At 43.5% G+C, this 18,257-nt stretch overlaps 1 protein-coding gene across 2 annotated transcripts in view; it reads right to left on the minus strand.

The window, feature by feature from the left end:
* Positions 1-18,257, minus strand: part of mettl22 (methyltransferase 22, Kin17 lysine) — a 61,451-nt gene that overhangs the window by 26,096 nt on the left and 17,098 nt on the right. For both annotated transcript variants that reach the window (XM_030725552.1, XM_030725553.1), the window contains exon 9: positions 6,766-6,843. In XM_030725552.1, coding sequence (XP_030581412.1) covers positions 6,766-6,843 — 78 coding nt within the window. The remainder of the gene's footprint in view (positions 1-6,765; positions 6,844-18,257) is intronic.

The raw sequence follows: 18,257 nt of genomic DNA on the forward strand, positions 1-18,257 counted from the left end.
TTTTCATTTTATTCCATAGGTATAACACATGTTCCCATGTGCAAATTTAAACTGTAGGATTCTAGGATGACTAATCAAAGACTGTGTGAGCTTTAACATATATTTTTACTGTTCCTGGTTTCTGATCTAAATCTGTGTTAAGTGTTGATTTCAGAGCATTAATTCATTTTTATTTTTCATCTGAATAAATTGAATCATTTCTAGAACAGAAAAATTTAGACTGGGTTAAACTAATCAAGAGCTCTTTAATATGAAGACACTGAATAATAGAACTTTCAAACATACACTTCTGCTGTTAAATATGTGTCTTGGCAAATTGTAGTGTGTAGTTTTTAATTTGATAGTCTTTGAGTCAGGGTGTTATATTTAGTGGGTAAAATTAATACATAAAACTATGTTGAATAGTTAGACCTGTTAGACCACAGGTTCTATTCATATTTAGATGTTGATCCCAAAGGCCTGCAGCTCAGACTCAATTTTCAAACTAAAGACAGCAGGAAAAATCAGTACATTAAAATACAACTGGACTATTTTTCATAGATACCAGTAACTGCTCCCCGCTGATAAGGAAATGTGCCTTTTACAGGGAATGTTTTGCCTCGGACTAGAACACCTGTCCGTCACACTGTGGATGGGAACATCTCAGTGTGATGGCCTGTTATCGGAGTATAAAATGGCATTAAAAATCCCTGGTTTGCCAAACAGAGGACTGACGTGTGGAGGATGGGAGTCTTGGGAAAATGGGATGGTGTCTGAATTAGTCCAGGTTGTAATAAAACAATCAGCCTGAAAGGCTTCCACTGCATGAAAAGTGGGGTTTTTCGACAGTTTCTGGCATGTAATATTGCAGTGCGCCTTGAGATTTTGGGCTCTCAGCAGGAGGCTTTGGTCAGAACAATAAACTGTAGGGAAACTGCCGTGGACTCTCTGTGTCAGTGCTCCCTCAGCTCCCCCCCCTCTCCTCAGGCCTAGGGCAGGCGTTCATATGTAAAGGAGGTTTCTGTGAGTCATACAAATGCAAATCAAGTACTCACCAGTGGTCTACCCCTCCCAACAGTTGTAACCAACACGTTTTTATTTTGAGATATAAAAAAAAAAAAAAAAATATATATATATATATATATATATATATATATATATATATATATATTAGGGGTGGGACTTTAACGCGTTAATTTCGATTAATTAATTATGGGGAAAATAAAGGATTAAAAATTTTAACGCATTTTAATCAAACTTTGCACCGTGGAACGTTTCTCAGTGCACGAGTTCCAGGCGTACAGATTATATTAACGCACGATGTCAAAAATTCAGGGGCCGCATCCTGCGAAGGACCCGGCCCACGTAGACTTCACAGCCCACGAAGACCGCAAAGGCACAGCTGTGGAAAAGCAGCTGGTTAAACGGAGAACGAACTTTTTCTCCTTTTTGTGGTTTAATTTTAAGTCTTTAATTCAAAATAAGCTGTTAAAACAAGCATAACACATTTCAACATCAAGGAATACAGCTGAGCAAATGATTAATTTCCAACTATAACAAGTGAGACATTAATGTTGAATAAAACTATCCAGTTATGATGCTTAACTTTAATGTCAGGAGTTTGCTTATCACAGGAGCACTTCCACCCTTCATTGGTCTGTGTAGTAGACTGGTGGGAAAATAAACAAAATTTTGAAGTTTAAGCTTATGTATATTGATTCATTCATCAACTAAACTTAAATTAATATTTCTCATGTTAAATATTTAAATGCGATTAAAATGCGATTAATTTCGCTTTGTTTTTTATCTCTCGTCACTTTACCTTTATTATTGTATTGTGTTCATTGCCATAATCTTTGACAACTCTATTGTTACCTTGCCTTTCTTCGCCAATTTCTAACGTGGAATGTTTACAACTGCAAGAGAAGAATGTAACTATGGAACAATGTCATTATTTGTGGCTAAAAATAAATAAAAATTAAGTTTAAAAAAAAGAAAAAAATGCGATTAATTTTGATTAATTAATTACAAAGCTCCTAATTAATTAGATTAATTTCTTTAATCGAGTCCCACCCCTAATGTATATATATATATATATATATATATATATATATATATATATATATATATATATATATATATATATATATAAAATCACATTTAAATTATCATCTTTTAAGCCTTTTTCCATTACAATGTGACTACACATAAATTATTATACAGCGAAACATTCAAACAAGACTAAACTCACAAGAAATCATTCTATTTTATAAATTAGTATTATCTAGTTGGAAATATACTTTTGGACATTTTCAGCTTTTGTCCCTTTTTCCAATAAGGCTGTGAGCTTCTGTCTGTGAGCTTCTGTCTGTGAGCCTTTATCATGGAGTTTTTTGTGAACCCTGAACTTTAGTGGACTGAGGGAGATAAACAAAGGCTATAACTTGATGTTGGTGACACCACAAGCATTATTTTCATTGAAAAGCATACTCAGTTTTCAGTCTAAATCACTGTAACAAAAAGTCTGTCACACCATCATCCTCTCCTGTGCAGTGGCTTCCCAGCTAGCATTGAACATTCAGACAACATCCCATGAACGCTGCTATAAATGTTCAGTGAATGTTCACATGCATTAATGACATTAAAGACTACTTAGGCAGATGGAATAAGAAAACATATAAACATATAAAACATATAAACTTTTATTTTATTTTATTTTTCATGGATGTACATAAGAGATATCAGCAAAACCTTCATGAGAAAAATGTAAAATGTAAAAAAATTTTAATGCAACAGTCACCTTCTCAGTTGTCCTGCTTAAACAGACAGTGGATGTGTGTCTTCCAGCTCATAGGGGGTCATTTTGACTGTTGGGTTTTCTCTGTATTATTGTAGGGTCTTTACCCACAATACAAAGCGCCTTGAGGCGACTGTTTGTTGTGATTTGGCGCTATATAAATAAAATTGAATTGAATGGAATTGAATTCCGTGTGGGAGCTTCCTCGCCTGTGATTGGACAATACAGATCACGTGCGGGATCACACTGAAGGTCTTGCAAGACGAGAGGAAATCAGTGCGGTCGTTCTCTTCCATTCAAACTGAATGGCGTTCTGTGTCTACGCTGCTTTTTTGGTACGACAATGGGACGTCGTCTATATTTTCAACACCCCAGAAGCTCCTCGTGAAAGCGGGCCTCTCTACCGGCCAGCTTAAACCAGCCCCGCTGCAGACGAGAAGACACTGCTGGCTGCAATGAGTGGGTTATCTCCTCAGTTAACTGAAGTTTCTACCAGCACAACTTAAAGACAAGATGGCATCTATTGTGTAGAGACTCGATGCTCTGGACTCTAACAAAGAAAAGACGGCAGCACGATCTGAAAACTGCGGTAAGACTTGGTCGTTTCTAAAACATAAATACTAAGAGTGGAGGAATGGTCACAGTAAGCTGACAGACGTATTGTGATTTGGTTTCTTAGTTTTATTTGGTTTCATCTTATAGGAAGCAGTTCCTGCACAACTCTGAATCCAATAAAAGCCGCTATGATCCTCTGCAGAGGTAAGAATCAGAAACAAAGCAGCAGTATTCAATGTGTGGAGGAGAGAAGAACTTCAAATGTTTTTACTCTTATTTATTTTCACCTTTATTTTCCACAGACTGTGTTCGCCTCACAACGCGAGTGTGAGTGTTCCTAATGCGTGGACCGTGATATAATTGTGTGTAAGTATCTATTGGTGTTGTTTGTGTATTTTTTGCCTGGATATGTTTATGTATACACTGTGTTTATGCTCTTTATTTACAATGTACACAAATGTTTTCCAGCTTCTTGTTAAACCTACAGACGGTCCGCCGCAGCTTCCACTACAGTCAGCCTCACGTTCTGGAAAAGGCAGCAGCCATTAAAAATCCTGCCCGGTGACGTGCAAGAAGGAAGCCGGTAAGACGTGTTGGATTGTATTGTTGGTCTGCTGTATTTGTGTAGTTAGCTTGGAAATGCAGTTTTATTTTTGGGAAATAGTACTTATTGTTTTTTTTTAACTTTATATAAAATCTGGCTTCTTTTGAACAACCCAAAATGTCTATAAAAAGGTGATGCAGTGAAGGTGAAAATAATTAACACTGAATGTTTATAGTTTTAGCAGCTGTAACATTTTGGGACCTAAAGATAAAAAATGTATAATCAGTTTAAAGGTGCCTCAAGGGTTTATGACCAAAATCACTGAAGTACTTTTATCAATGTTACATTTTTTCAAAGTACTTGTTCATTTGTCTTTTATTCACAGGATGCAGGAGTTGGTACTTTGTCACATAACCATTGTTTCTGATGACAAAGATGGGCTGATTAATTTTTTTTTTTTTTGCATTCAGGGTCTTATCTGCTATGTGTGCATTCAAAGTCAAGAGACTCAAACTTTCAGTGTAGTTTCCTGATTTTTCACAATATTTCATATTATTTCATAATGAGTTAATGTGTGCTCTGTGTCAACAGCTGCTGGAGGCGAGGACGAGTGACCTGGCAGTGAAGGAGGTTGCCTTCTGGGACGGTGTCACCACTGACCTCATGTTGGATGAGGAGGATGGCGTCTCAGAGGGCGTATCGGGCTGGATTAAGACCCCCAAGCTTCCCCAGCCAGGAGCTCAGTGACCTCTGAGCCAAACTGCAAGACAGACTAGAAGCTCACCCTAAATACAACACTGTGCACCATAAGTGTTTGTATGCTGGACCATGCTCTGAGAGAAAGCCACCACCACATGGCCCAGAAGTAGCAAAGCATTATATGTCATAATGTTTTTGTATTCTTATATATATATATATATATATATATATATATATATATATATATATAGATTATATGATGTGTGTGTGTGTGTGTGTGTATGCATATTGCTTTATAAATAAAAAAAGAAATTCACACTTGTGCCTCACAATTTGTTTCTCTTAATTGAATTCCTTTTAGTTGAGGTTATTAGCATGGCATGAATACAACATAACATACAAGGTATATCACAGAAACAATAATGAAAAAAAAATGTTATTACTGGGTTATTATTTATTAGGGAGGGGCTTACCCAGGCCTGTCGTTATAAAGGCCAATGGGGGACAGATCTACCAGCCAATCACATGTGAGTAATGACTTGCGATGTCATTTTTTTCATCCAATGACTGAGAAGCCACGTGGGTCTGTTGCTGCTGTTCATATGTAAAGTAGAGTCGTTAACACCTCCCGCTGGCCGGCTCCCCCGTACCTCTACCCCCCGCTGCTTCTGGTGGTACGTAAACGACCATATCCGTCTCAGGTGAACGCAAATGCGCATCCCCGTAAGCTGACGAAAGCTGTCGTTTACTAGCGGCGCCCGCGTCAGTATACGGGGATGAAAATCACTCTTTTCGTGCAGTGTTCTTTATGCCTGGTGGGGTTCATAACAAATTTAAGGTACAGCAGCAGAGTTTGTGTCACTGTATGCCTTTTGGGCCAAAACTAAACAAAACTTTGATTGGGTTAATTATAATATTAAATCAGGAATGTCGATTAACCTTACAGAGGCTGAGTGGAAAACTTAGTGATAAAACTGAACATCATTAACAGCAGAATAAAATAACAGATGTTACTTGTGTGGTTTACTCAGTCTAAATAATACTTAACCATAGCAGTTCAATTCTCCAGAGCATTGTCAAAATTAGTAGAGAACTCAAATAAATAAATAAATCCTGTATCCTTAATGATGGGAAAATGTTTTGGGAAATCAGATGGACAAATTATAATTTTTCCTTTTTACTAGATGATTAAGTCCTGGGAAAAGATAAAAAGAAAAAGGGTCTGAACCTGTAAAGACAGGTTCAATTATTCAGCAAATAAATACTAATTGATGAAAGTGTGATAATAAATATTTGTTTAGCACACACACAGGCCTGTCTCTTCTGAGGCCCCACATGCATGTGTATTTTTTCTGATTCTTTAATATATTAAATGTCTTACTTTTTTAATTCAAGTGTTTCAGGTGTCTTCCTTCATAAACAACCTGTTTACCTGTCACCATATGACTAAATATCCTGGCATGCATATAAGCCTTTGCTGATTCTGTCTCAGTGAAGGTCTTATATGTTTGAAGTTTGCCAGATTAACTTTGATTATAAGTGAAATTCTCTTTACATGCTGCTTGAAATTTAGATTGAAATCAAAAACCACTCCAAGATAGTTAAATTGTTCAACCACATCTAATGTCTCACCATTGACTAACACAGACAGTTGCTTGCTGTCTGCTGGCAGCCGAGAGAAAAACATACATACGGTTTTTATAATATCAAGACGTAAACAAAAGTCCTGGAACCAGTGAGATATTGGCATCATGGCGTCAGAAAGTACTGTAGCAGCTTCATTTTTTTGTTTTTGCGTGAGCATACAATACAGTATCGTCTGCATAAAAATACAGTTTTGCAGATTAACATATAGGCTAATTAAGATTGTTCCCAATATTGAGCCTCCAACATCAGTGTCTGACCTCACAAATGTGCTTCTGGAAGAATGGTCAAAAATTCCCTAATACTTTTGGCAATACAGTGGATTTCAAGTGAGTCTAGACTGATGCTTATTTTTGAGCTGTGTGCTACTGTGGGTCTTTGTACGGTAGAGTTTCAGCCAATGTTTCTGGATACAGTGACAAACTGTCTTTGTTGGCTGTTCTTTAATCCCTGCAGTGATTTTCACTGTAGAACTGAGTCTTTTAAAACACATTAAATTTTCAGCCTTGTTCCTTCAGTAGCTCTGCTTTTAGAATCAAAGACTTACCGTCAGCAGCAATGATGAAGCTGGTGTTATTCAGATCTGCTACCTCTTCGTTTGTCCAACTAAACTCCATGGTGGGATCTACAAAGATTAAACAAAAGAAATTACTTTAAATTATATTTTGGTTTGGTGTATTTGGTGGTCAGTTCTTATTGTAGAAGCATCTCATACATCCAAACTGGAGATTGAGGTGCATTGTAAAATTTTAAACTTTAAGTGTTTCTTTAGATAAGGTTAATCTTGATATTAACCAAAGTGCTGTGTAGGTCGACTGAGTATAGTAGACCTTGATGTCTACTATACTCAGTTGACAGCAGGAGGCTCGGGCTGAGCGGGATCCTCCAGCATGGGCTCTGGATGTGCAGGCTGGGGCTGCTTTGCAGGGCGCGCAGTCGTCTCCTCCGACGGCTGGGTCTGCTTAGGGCATTGTTTGGGTGAGTCCGATGGTGAGGTTGATGGTGACAGGGGAGCTGACTGGGACTCTGACTGGGAGACTAGGGACTCTACAGCAGCTGACGGGAGAGACTGGGGCTGAGACAGGGAAGCTACTGAGACTGACACCAGAGGTGCTGGCAGAAGCTGAGGGGTAGTTGCAGCTGACCGAGACTGAGGGGAGACTGCTACAGCTAACATTGAAGACTGTGAGGTACCTGGTAGTGCTGACACTGGGGACTTTGACTGCGTGGAAGCTAACTGAGATCGAGGGAGAGCTGACACTGGGGAAGCTGACGTGACCAGAGGGAGAGCTGACACTGGGGAAGCTGACGTGACCAGAGGGAGAGCTGACACTGGGGAAGCTGACGTGACCAGAGGGAGAGCTGACACTGGGGAAGCTGACGTGACCAGAGGGAGAGCTGACACTGGGGAAGCTGACGTGACCAGAGGGAGAGCTGACACTGGGGAAGCTGACGTGACCAGAGGGAGAGCGACTGGAGCAGGAGCTGACTGAGTGCGAGGCAGAGCGACTGGAGCAGGAGCTGACTGAGTGCGAGGCAGAGCGACTGGAGCAGGAGCTGACTGCGAGCGAGGCAGAGCGACTGGAGCAGGAGCTGACTGCGAGCGAGGCAGAGCGACTGGAGCAGGAGCTGACTGCGAGCGAGGCAGAGCGACTGGAGCAGGAGCTGACTGCGAGCGAGGCAGAGCGACTGGAGCAGGAGCTGACAGCGAGCGAGGCAGAGCTACAGGAGCTGACAGCGAGCGAGGCAGAGCTACAGGAGCTGACAGCGAGCGAGGCAGAGCTACAGGAGCTGACAGCGAGCGAGGCAGAGCTACAGGACCAAGAGCTGACTGAGACTGGAGGGAGGCTGGAGCTACAGCCGACTGAGACTGGAGGGAGGCTGGAGCTACAGCCGACTGAGACTGGAGGGAGGCTGGAGCTACAGCCGACTGAGACTGGAGGGAGGCTGGAGCTACAGCCGACTGAGACTGGAGGGGAGCTGGAGCTACAGCCGACTGAGACTGGAGGGGAGCTGGAGCTACAGCTGACTGAGACTGGAGGGGAGCTGGAGCTACTGCTGACTGAGACAGAGGAAGAGCTGCAGCTGCTGCTGCAAACGGCTTGGAGCATGGCTGTGGCTTGGGGCCTGCTGCTGCTGCTGCAGGCGGCTTGGAGCATGGCTGTGGCTTGGGGCCTGCTGCTGCTGCTGCAGGCGGCTTGGTGCGTGGCTGTGGCTTGGGGCCTGCTGCAGCAGGCTGTGGCAGCAGGGGCTCTGCTGCTGCAGGCGACGGAGACCAAAGCTGGGGCGGATGCTCTGCTGCTGCAGGCGACGGAGACCGAAGCTGGGGCGGATGCTCTGCTGCTGCAGGCGACGGAGACCGAAGCTGGGGCGGATGCTCTGCTGCTGCAGGCGACGGAGACCGAAGCTGGGGCGGATGCTCTGCTGCTGCAGGCGACGGAGACCGAAGCTGGGGCGGATGCTCTGCTGCTGCAGGCGACGGAGACCGAAGCTGGGGCGGATGCTCTGCTGCTGCAGGTGTGGACGGCTGAAGGCGAAGGGTGGTGACCAGAAAGTCCTTTACTAACCCGTGTAAGGAATCCAGAAGCCAAGGAGAGTTATCAACCAGCCCTTGAAGCTTGGCTGCAATGGCTTTCTGTTCTCCCTCACACGGGTCAGACAACAGTTCAAAACACAGAGTGTCCACTCTCCGAATGATTATTCTTTTCTTTTGCTCAAATAGGGCAAGAGCCGCTGAGTCCATAGCTTCACGGTATGATATGGTTTCAGGTTTGTCCATGTGAGCCTTGCTAACAGTTTGTGGTTTAATAGTTCCTTTTGAACCCAAAACAGACTGACTCACTGTGTTGGTGGGCTGAGATACTGGCGGTGCAGACGGCGGGGAAACCTGCGGTGGCGATGGTGGCGATGAAATCCGCGGCTTTATACCGCACGGCGCCGGAGGGGATCCTCTCCACCGCTGCTGGGAGTCTAGCTGCCTGCCCTCCGGAACAGGCTGAGGCGGCAGTGAAGAGAGTGAACTGGGTGGCCAGGGACCTTTATATCCCAGGTACCGGGAAAACGCTTCCTCTGGCATCATCCCACTTGGCTCCGGAGAAAACTCCCTCCGCTGCCGCCGAGAATTCCTCTTCCTCCGTTGTTGCTCTGACTGCGAGAGGGAAGAGGGGCGAGTGAGCGGAGAGGCAGGTGCGGGAGCGGCTGGAGCCAAAAACAGTCCGTCCCCACGATAAACCTGCGGCTTAGGCTGTAGAGGTGAGCGGCGTTGTCGGGGACCCTTCCAATATCCGGGTCCCCCCAGAGCCAGGCGAGAGCCGCTGTACACCTCCGTATCCGCGGGGTCCATTCTGGTCGCGTCGTTCTGTCATGTATCGTCTGTGTGGCAGGCAGGAAGGAGGACCCCAATGCAGGACACGCCAGGCACAGGTAAAAGGTAATTCAACTTTATTTTCAGGTGCACAACAAAAGGCCGGACTAGGCAGAGCTAGTGGCAAAACACAGAGCAAAAATACCAGGCTAAATACGAGGCGAAACAAGACACACAGCAGGAGACGAAAACGGGACCACGACGCGACAACAGGCACTGGAAACACAAGACTTAAATACACAGGAGGGCTAATGAGGGAGGTGGAAACAGGTGGTAACACAGGTGACGCTGATAATACTGACTAGACCAGGGGAAGCAAAACTAAACACAAGAGACTGGGACTGGACAACTATCAAAATAAAACAGGAAGTAACACGATGGAACAAAAACGCAGACCTGACACAGAATACAGAGAGAACACCAGGGACTAGAAATAATTAAACCTCACAACCAAAAGAAATCCCAAACAGAACAGACAAAATGAAGCAAAACAAAAACACACGGGGTCCTGTGGACCCCGGATCATGACACTCTCATTCTATGTTCATATGACATTGATGCTGGATTTTTTTTCTATGCAACATACACAGTAAAACAAAGGAAGACCTTTGAGGTATTTTCATGATGTTCATATTGTAGCAGAATGCCCAACATTTTGAGGTGATACAATTGTCTTTTTGAAATGCCTGCAGCACAAGGAAATCCCTGAAATCCTGAGGTTTGGTAAAACAGAAGGTCTGTGTGTGGTGAAGTATGTGCTCCCCTTAGAAATCACCTTTAGTGATGACTGAATGGCATAGGATGTGTATACTAATCCCTCAACGTAAAAATTTGAACATCTTACTCGAGCTATCCGATCAACTACAGCAGGCAAATGGACTTGTTCCTATATAACGTTTTTCTACTCTGAGCACTCAAAGTGCTTATACAACACATTTACATTCCCCCATTCACACCCATTCATACAAGCACTTCCATGTGTAACTAAGCTAAGTGCTTTTACTGTCTAACATTCACACGCATTCATACTCCAACGCTTGCATTGGAGAGCAACTTGGGGTTCAGTGTAGCCTAAGCAATACTGAACTTTGGGCTTCTTACTCATTGTTGGTGATTGAAATAAGCTTGTCTGGCAATACGGGAGTCTCCATTTCCATGAGACATCAAAACGACTGTTAGGATTGAGAACTTTAGCTTGCTGGGATTACGCCAGTTTTACTAGCAGAAACACTTAAAGCACATGCTCACTTTTAATGTTATATTACTGTATAGCGTTTTCCTCTTATGCTTGTTTTATGCTTGAGTGGCAGCAGTGCAAAAGCAACCCATCTAGGTTGCAAAGAGGAAAATGTGATGCAACCAGTCTGTGGGCTACTCGCTTGTGCTGTTGTTGGTCTGTCAGCCAGCCACCATCTGTCTTCCCAGTCCAAAATGCTGTCCAGCGCAGTGTTGAGTGCTCAGACCTCTACATTGAAGAAACCAAACAGCCTCTTCACAAGCAAAAGGCACAACATAGGAGAACCACCTCGACAGGACAAGACTCAGCTGTACATCTGCATCTAAAGGTCAAAGGGCACTCTTTTGAGGATGCCAACATTCACATTTTGGACAGGGAAGACAGATGGTTTGAAAGAGGAGTAAAAGGAGCATCTATGTCCACTGTGAACAACCATCACTGAACAGAAGAGGTGGATTACATCACCAACTTTCCCCCTGCTTACAGTGCTGTCCTGAGCTCTCTCCCCAGGCATCTCAACCCCCATTCACACCTTTGTTCAGGCGACCTCAATAGGTTATTTGATACAATGGAGCAAAGTCCCAAATTGTTTTCACCTAAAACCACTGATTGTAATGACCCACGCCTCCTTTCACACCTTGGTGCATGTGATTGTAGAACCAGACAAAATTGTGATTTGGTGCTATTTAAAAAAAATTGAACTGAATTTAAACAGGGCACACGAGTGGAGTGAGTCCACAGGCACTCCAGGGTTAGAAGTTAGCTAAACACTCTCTTCTATGGACAGTTAAACTAGCTAGCCTATATGCAGGTTGAGATGCGTCAAAGCAAAAAGAGGTGTTTGAATAATGACCGTAGTAGCACAAACTGCTTAAAGGTGGGTGGTTCTGCCTGATGTGGTCGTTGTAATCACCAGCCAATCAAGATAGGCAGAATAAGATAAATGCTTCTGAGGAATACACTGACAGCAGAATCTGTTGGGAAATATTTTTATCACCCAATGCTGATATTTAAAGTTATTATTCCTACTTCTGTTTATATGCAACTAAACTGCTTTCTACACTGTAATAAATGCATATTGTGTGTCTAAAAGTAGTAGGAGGATTTGAGGCCTGTTGAATTGCTCTTATTTGTGTTCAGGGCCCCAGAAGCTCTGCTACCCCTCCCTAGCAGTCTGCTGTGGCCAAGCAGGCCCTCTCAGATCATCCCCAAAGCATACTCATCTTCTGCTCTAGCCCCATGATGAACCTGTTGCTCATTCAAATTCATGCTTAGGGGTCTCAGCTCATAGAACTGCCCCTTTTTGAGTTCATGTATAGGACACCAGTCATCCTGTTTGCCCATTTTTCAATTTATACTGTTTATAGGGATAAATCTGTCCAGTGGACCTAGCCATAGGCTACCTTGCTTATGTGGCACAGCCAAATATTTTGGAAATGCAAATCAAGAAAGTATAAATCTGTCCAAGCAACAAGTCTAGGGGCAAATTGGGCCCCACTTTCTCCCTCATATCTGGTCTGTGTAAGTGTGGGCAGTTGTAAATCCTTCTTAAGGAGTGCCATAGGATAGCCACAAGGAGGTTGTTTCTGACAAATTATTGTGATGAATTTTTCTTACTGTCTTGTTGATGTATTGAAGATGCTCTGGGATGTTTGTGCCTTTTTAGATAATGTCAGTAGAATTAATGACAGTTTCTAATGTATGCTTACAAAGTGCAGACTCAGCACAAATCTTAGACAAAGAAAGAGAAAGAGTATAAATACCACAGTTAGAAGAGGAGAGAAGTGAAGATGTAGCCACAGTCTTTGTCCGTGTTGTCCGTTTTTCCAGCAACTACTAAGGCACAACCTCCCTGGAGGGCTTCTTGCTTTTACTTTTTGCTTTTTGTCCTCTGTTTTTTGTGTTTGTATATTTCTAAGTACTAGTAACTTTTTGCAACAGAGCTTGCTCATCGCCATGGATCATTGGACAGTTTGATTTTATTTGGACTCATACTTAATCTCAGCGCGGGCTCTCCTCGGTCAGAGGAAGCTGGACCATGATCAACAGGTTCTTTCTTCTTTTCATTTACTCTGTGTGTGTATTTCAGTCTTCACTATGCTACTGTCTGTGCCTTTTTAACTATTTGTGTGCTACGAAGATGTCTAATAAACAGCCTGCATCAGAACCTGCTCAACCCTGTGATTTGTTGGTAACTATGGTTTTAATTGGGTTTTAATTTGCAGTCAAAAAGGAATATGGAGACCCCTAAAATGTATCCTACAAATCCCATAATGAGACATCGAAATGAATACTAGGAATTAGAACTTGGAAAAAGTATTATATTAATAAAGTTTAACCTATTTGAAGCAAAGGTGTCAAAAATGCAGATTGTGTAATTTAAAAGACTCCTCAGTATCACAGGTCTATCATTAAGACACTGGAGAATAGGGCTGGGTGATATATTGAGTTTTTTTTTTAAAAAATTGATATATTTTCGTACGCAATATAAGATGAGACAATATAGTTTATATCGATATAGTCTATGTCGCGTTACAATCACACTTGTAGCTCCACCAGTACACCTTTCTCTTCTCCCAGTTTGTCTCTGCACAGCTTCACACTGCCCCGCCTCTCTCTGCTTCACCCGTAAAACATGCAGGAAGCGACAGCATGGCAGTGTCGCCAACTTAGTGACTTTGTCACTAGATTTAGCAGCTTTTCAGACCCTGCTGGTGACTTTTTTCCCCCCAAAAGTGACTAGCAACAAATTTAGCCACTTTTTCCAGTAACATTGATGACTTTTGGAGAGTTTTGGAAACCTGAAATCCTCCGCTGTCACCATGTTTTCTGTACATACAGCCTTCATACTGCATCTGTTCGTACGCTTTGGCATCACCCGGACCCCCAAGAGTCCCTGGCTGCAGGTAAGAGGGCCCCCCCACACCGCAACTCTATAGCAGAAGTTGGGTTGTACCGTAAGTCACGTGACCTTAATAGCAGAAGTGGGTCTTTTTCTTGTGCTTGCAGACGCCACATTGAGTAGGTGGGCCCGTTGCTGTGATACGTCAACGCATATGTGTATGGAATTACTAAGCTGGCTGTTCATTCACTCTGTCACAGTACTGGATGTACTGGAGTACACACAGGAGGAAGCACTTTGCAGTGAAGTAGACTTCACCAGACTGACTTATTCTTTACAAAGCCTGGCTTTGTAAAGAATAAGTTAGCCTTTTGCTATTTTTGCTCTGTATCTTTTCTATTTCCACCTTAACTGGCAAGGGCCCGCCCACAGGCCCTGTGTAGCGCTTTTTGACTTTGAAGCCTCATAGCGTCACAGTAACGCTGCCGTTCGCCCTTATGATGCTTTTATATGACAGACTAAACCCTCAGAATTCAATTGACACCTCATTTGGCCAATCATGTTATGAAATGGGTTTTCCAGAGCCAATAATAAGCAGACAGCGTCATCTGACTTCTCTGGACATGCCCCCAAATGTCCGCCAATCGTTCTTATTGGTCAACTCTGACCCAAAATCTAAAATGACAGATGGATAGCCAATAAAATTCCTGACACGTGGGTATACGGCACTATGGGGTTTGTTTTCACATGACTCCACAAACTCTCTGTGTAATCAGTGCGTCCTCTGTGCCTGAAACTCAGCTTTTGTAATGTAATGGTGAGCTTGACATGCACCATTACACAGAAAATATCACCGTACGCTGTTGTTACACCACTTATATTGTGTGCGCTTTACATATGGATATTTACAAGAGCAGTGATGGGGCCAGGGAAGGTTGTTACAGGTCTCGATGAGGCTTTCACGGGGTCTTTATTACATTTATTACGGCAGGATGAGGAGGACAGTGGCTCAAAGCTTTTTTTGAAAAGTGTCTAAAGTTTTACAGAAAGCTTTATGCTATGTGGTGGGCTTTGTGTAAGTTGTTTTGTTTGTGGGTTTGGGATGGGGTTGTAAGTTGTGTATCAGAGAAGGACTATTGGGAGGCTTGTGGTTTTTTATTTTATGTGAATATGTAATGTTTACATTTACTATAACTTTAGATCAACATACAAGTTATTTATTTTGGGTGTGTGAAGGAATCACTGAAAATAGACTGGGGGTTTTTGTGAATGAAGGCCTAACATTTTCCTTCTTTTACAAATTAGGGCAACCTCTGATTTATAATGATGTCTATACTTATAGTTAATTTGTACTATCTGTAACTTTGTGTTTAGCAGAGGATTCCTCAGGGTAGTATCTTTGATTAGAGCCCTCATTGATGACTGTATGTTGAAGCATTGAGGAGTTACAGCCATTTGAAGTTTGTATATCAAAGGCTGCTCTCATGTGGCACTTGGAGTCTCCAAATGGCACATGTGAGTCCTCGCGTGGAGATCAACACACAAAAACCTTTACAGAACAGTAGGCTTTTGTGCTATCTTGATAAAATTTGAAATGCACGGTAAAAAGACTTCATTCTACAGCTCCATTATATTTTCCAATCCATACCGTCTACACTCAGTGTGTAGTTACATGAAAACAAACAGGAAAAATTTAGGCGAGGCAAAAACTGTCTAATTTTTCTGTGTTCCAAACTCAATAGTTACATACTCATTACAGTTACAGCATTTTTGACTGCAATATAGGTTGTCTTCTTCACAAAGAGACCAAGCTTTTGCATGTACTCCAAAGAGTTCAGGAACAGCAGCTGATTTAATTTGGGTATGCTTTTTCAGGTGTTTTTGTTGATTTTGGAGCGGCCAGGTAAGGGGTTAATTTATTTGAGGAGTATTATTATTTAAATATGTCAATAGTTGATTTTTGAGCAATTTCTCATGTACATCTACAGCTGTTAATAAACATGTCTGTGTGACATTTGGGACATGTAGCGTTGACTCATGAGTGCCTTTTTGTTTATACCTTTTGGGAAGAAGAAATATCGAGCTATATATCGTATATCGCCATTCAGCTAAAAAATATTGAGATATTACCTTTGGTCCATATTGCCCAGCCCTACTGGAGAATCTGGGGGATTATAGTTATTGCATTAAATTAAGTAACAGATGTGTGTAAAACAGTCTTATTCTTTCAGCTGCAACCCTGATGGTGTTTAATAGTGTTAGTATCTCATTTTTAAAATCTCAGACTGATCTTATTGCCTTGCGTCCTTCTGATTCAGAACAGTTTTCTAATATAGTTCCACTTTATACTCCTTCATGAATTTCCACATCATGGTGGAGGGGTTTGTATGTCCCAGTGATCCCAGGAACTATGTTGTCTGGGGGCTTTTGCCCCTCATAGGGTCTCCCATTGCAAATTGGTCCTGGGTGAGTGTCCAGACAAAGAGCGATTCCAACAACCCTTATGGAATAGACATCAATGGGACTGTTTACCCTGCCCAGGATAGGGTTACCGGGGCCCCACCTTGGAGTCAGGCCTGGGGAGGGAGCTTGAGGGAGAGCGTCTGGTGGTTGTTGCCTTAGACCGTGGTGCCCAGTCAGGCACAGTCTGAATATGAGACATGGACCCACCCTCCTATAGGCCCACCAACCGCAGGAGGCATCATAGAGGTCAGGTGCAATGTGTGTTGGGCAGTGGCCAAGGGTGGAGGCCCTTATGGACCCTGTTCCTGTCTGGAGTTGCCCCCAGTGAGAGGCAGCAAGCTGGGGTGGACATCCTTGTATCCCCTCGACTTGTTGCCTGTAGTTTGGTGTTTTCACCAGTGGATGAGAGAGCTGCTTTCCTGTGTCTTTGGGCTGTGGAACGGGTTCTCACTGTTGTCTGTGCTTATGCACCAAATGACAGTTCAGAGCACCCAACCTTCTTGGAGTTGCGGGGCAGGTGCTTGAGGGTGCTCCATCCGGTGACTCCATCGTCCTACTAGGAGAACGATGTCCATAAGTGCACTTGGCATCAGGACACCCTAGGTCACAGGTTGATGATCAATTTTGTAATTGTATCATCAGATCTGCAACCATATGTTCTGGACACTCGGGTGAAGAGAGGAACTGAGCTGTCAACTGATCACCACCTGGTGGTAAATGGTAAATGGACTAGTTCTTATATAGCGCTTTTCTACTCTGAGCACTCAAAGCGCTTATACAACACGTTTGCATTTACCCCATTCAGACCCATTCATAGAAGCACTTCCATGAGTAAGTAGCTAAGTGCTTTTTATTGTCTAACAATTACACACATTCATACTCCAAGGCTTGCATCAGAGAGCAACCTGGGGTTCAGCATCTTGCCCAAGGATAATTTGGCATGCAGCCCGGAGCAGCCAGGAATTGAACTGCCGATCTTCCAATCAGTAGGTGACCTAACCTACCTCCTGAGCTACAGCCACCCTCAAGAGCTGGATCAGGTGGTGGTGGGGGATGCTGGACAGACCTGGTGCACCTAAATGTATTGTGAGGGTGCCCTCGGAATGCCTGGCAGAGGCGCCAGGTCACAAGATCTTCAACTCTCTCCTTTGTCAGAACTTCAACGGCATTCCGAAGGAAGCTGAGGTCTTTGAGACTGACTGGACCATGTTCCGAACCTCCATTCTTGAGGCTGCTGCACAGAGCTGCGCAGAGCTGCGGCTGCATGGTGGTAATCCCCAAACGTGATGGTGATCACTGGAGGTGAAGGGGAGCTGAAGAAGGTGTCCTATCGGGCTTGGTTGGCTTGTGGGACTCTGGAGGCAGCTGACAGGTACCGGCAGGCCGACCGGAACATGGTTCAGGTGGTGGCCGAAGCAAAAACTCCCACCTCCTCCCGGGTATGGGAGGAGTTTGGTGAGGTCATGGAAAAAGACTTTCGGACAGCCTTGAAGCAATTCTGGTAAACCGTCAGGCAACTCAAGAGAGGAAACCAGTGCTCTAGCCGCACAGTTTATAGTGTGGGTGGGGCGCTGCTGATTTCAACTGAGGTTATAGTTGGCCATGGAAGGAATACTTCAAGGACCACCTTAATCCCACTGACACACCTTCTGTAGTGGAAGCAGAGTCTGGGACAAGTGGGATGACACATCCATGACTGAGGGTGAGGTCACTGAGATGGCTGAAAAACTCCTTGGTGGCATGGCCCCTGGGCTGGACGAGATTGTTCCCATGAAGCTTGTGAAGGTTCTGGATGTTGTAGGGCTGTCTTGGTTGACACGCCTCTGCGACATCGTGTGGAGATCTGGGCCACTGCCACTAGATGGGGACCACCACCCTGGTCTGCCAATCTTTAATAAGAGGGACCAGAGGGTGTGCTCCAACTATCGGGGATCACACAACTCATCCTCCCCAGGAAGATCTATGCCACGGTGCTGTAAAGGAGGTACCGTCCATTAGTCAGACGTCAGATTCAAAAGGAACAATGTGGTTTTTGGCCCAGACAAGTTGCTGCTGCAAGTGGAGGAGTTTAAATATCTTGGGTTCAAGAGTAACGGGAAAAGGGAGCAGGATATAGACAGATGGATTAAGGCT

This window comes from Archocentrus centrarchus, unplaced genomic scaffold, assembly GCF_007364275.1.
Source record: "Archocentrus centrarchus isolate MPI-CPG fArcCen1 unplaced genomic scaffold, fArcCen1 scaffold_58_ctg1, whole genome shotgun sequence".
Classification (NCBI taxonomy): Eukaryota; Metazoa; Chordata; class Actinopteri; order Cichliformes; family Cichlidae; genus Archocentrus; species Archocentrus centrarchus.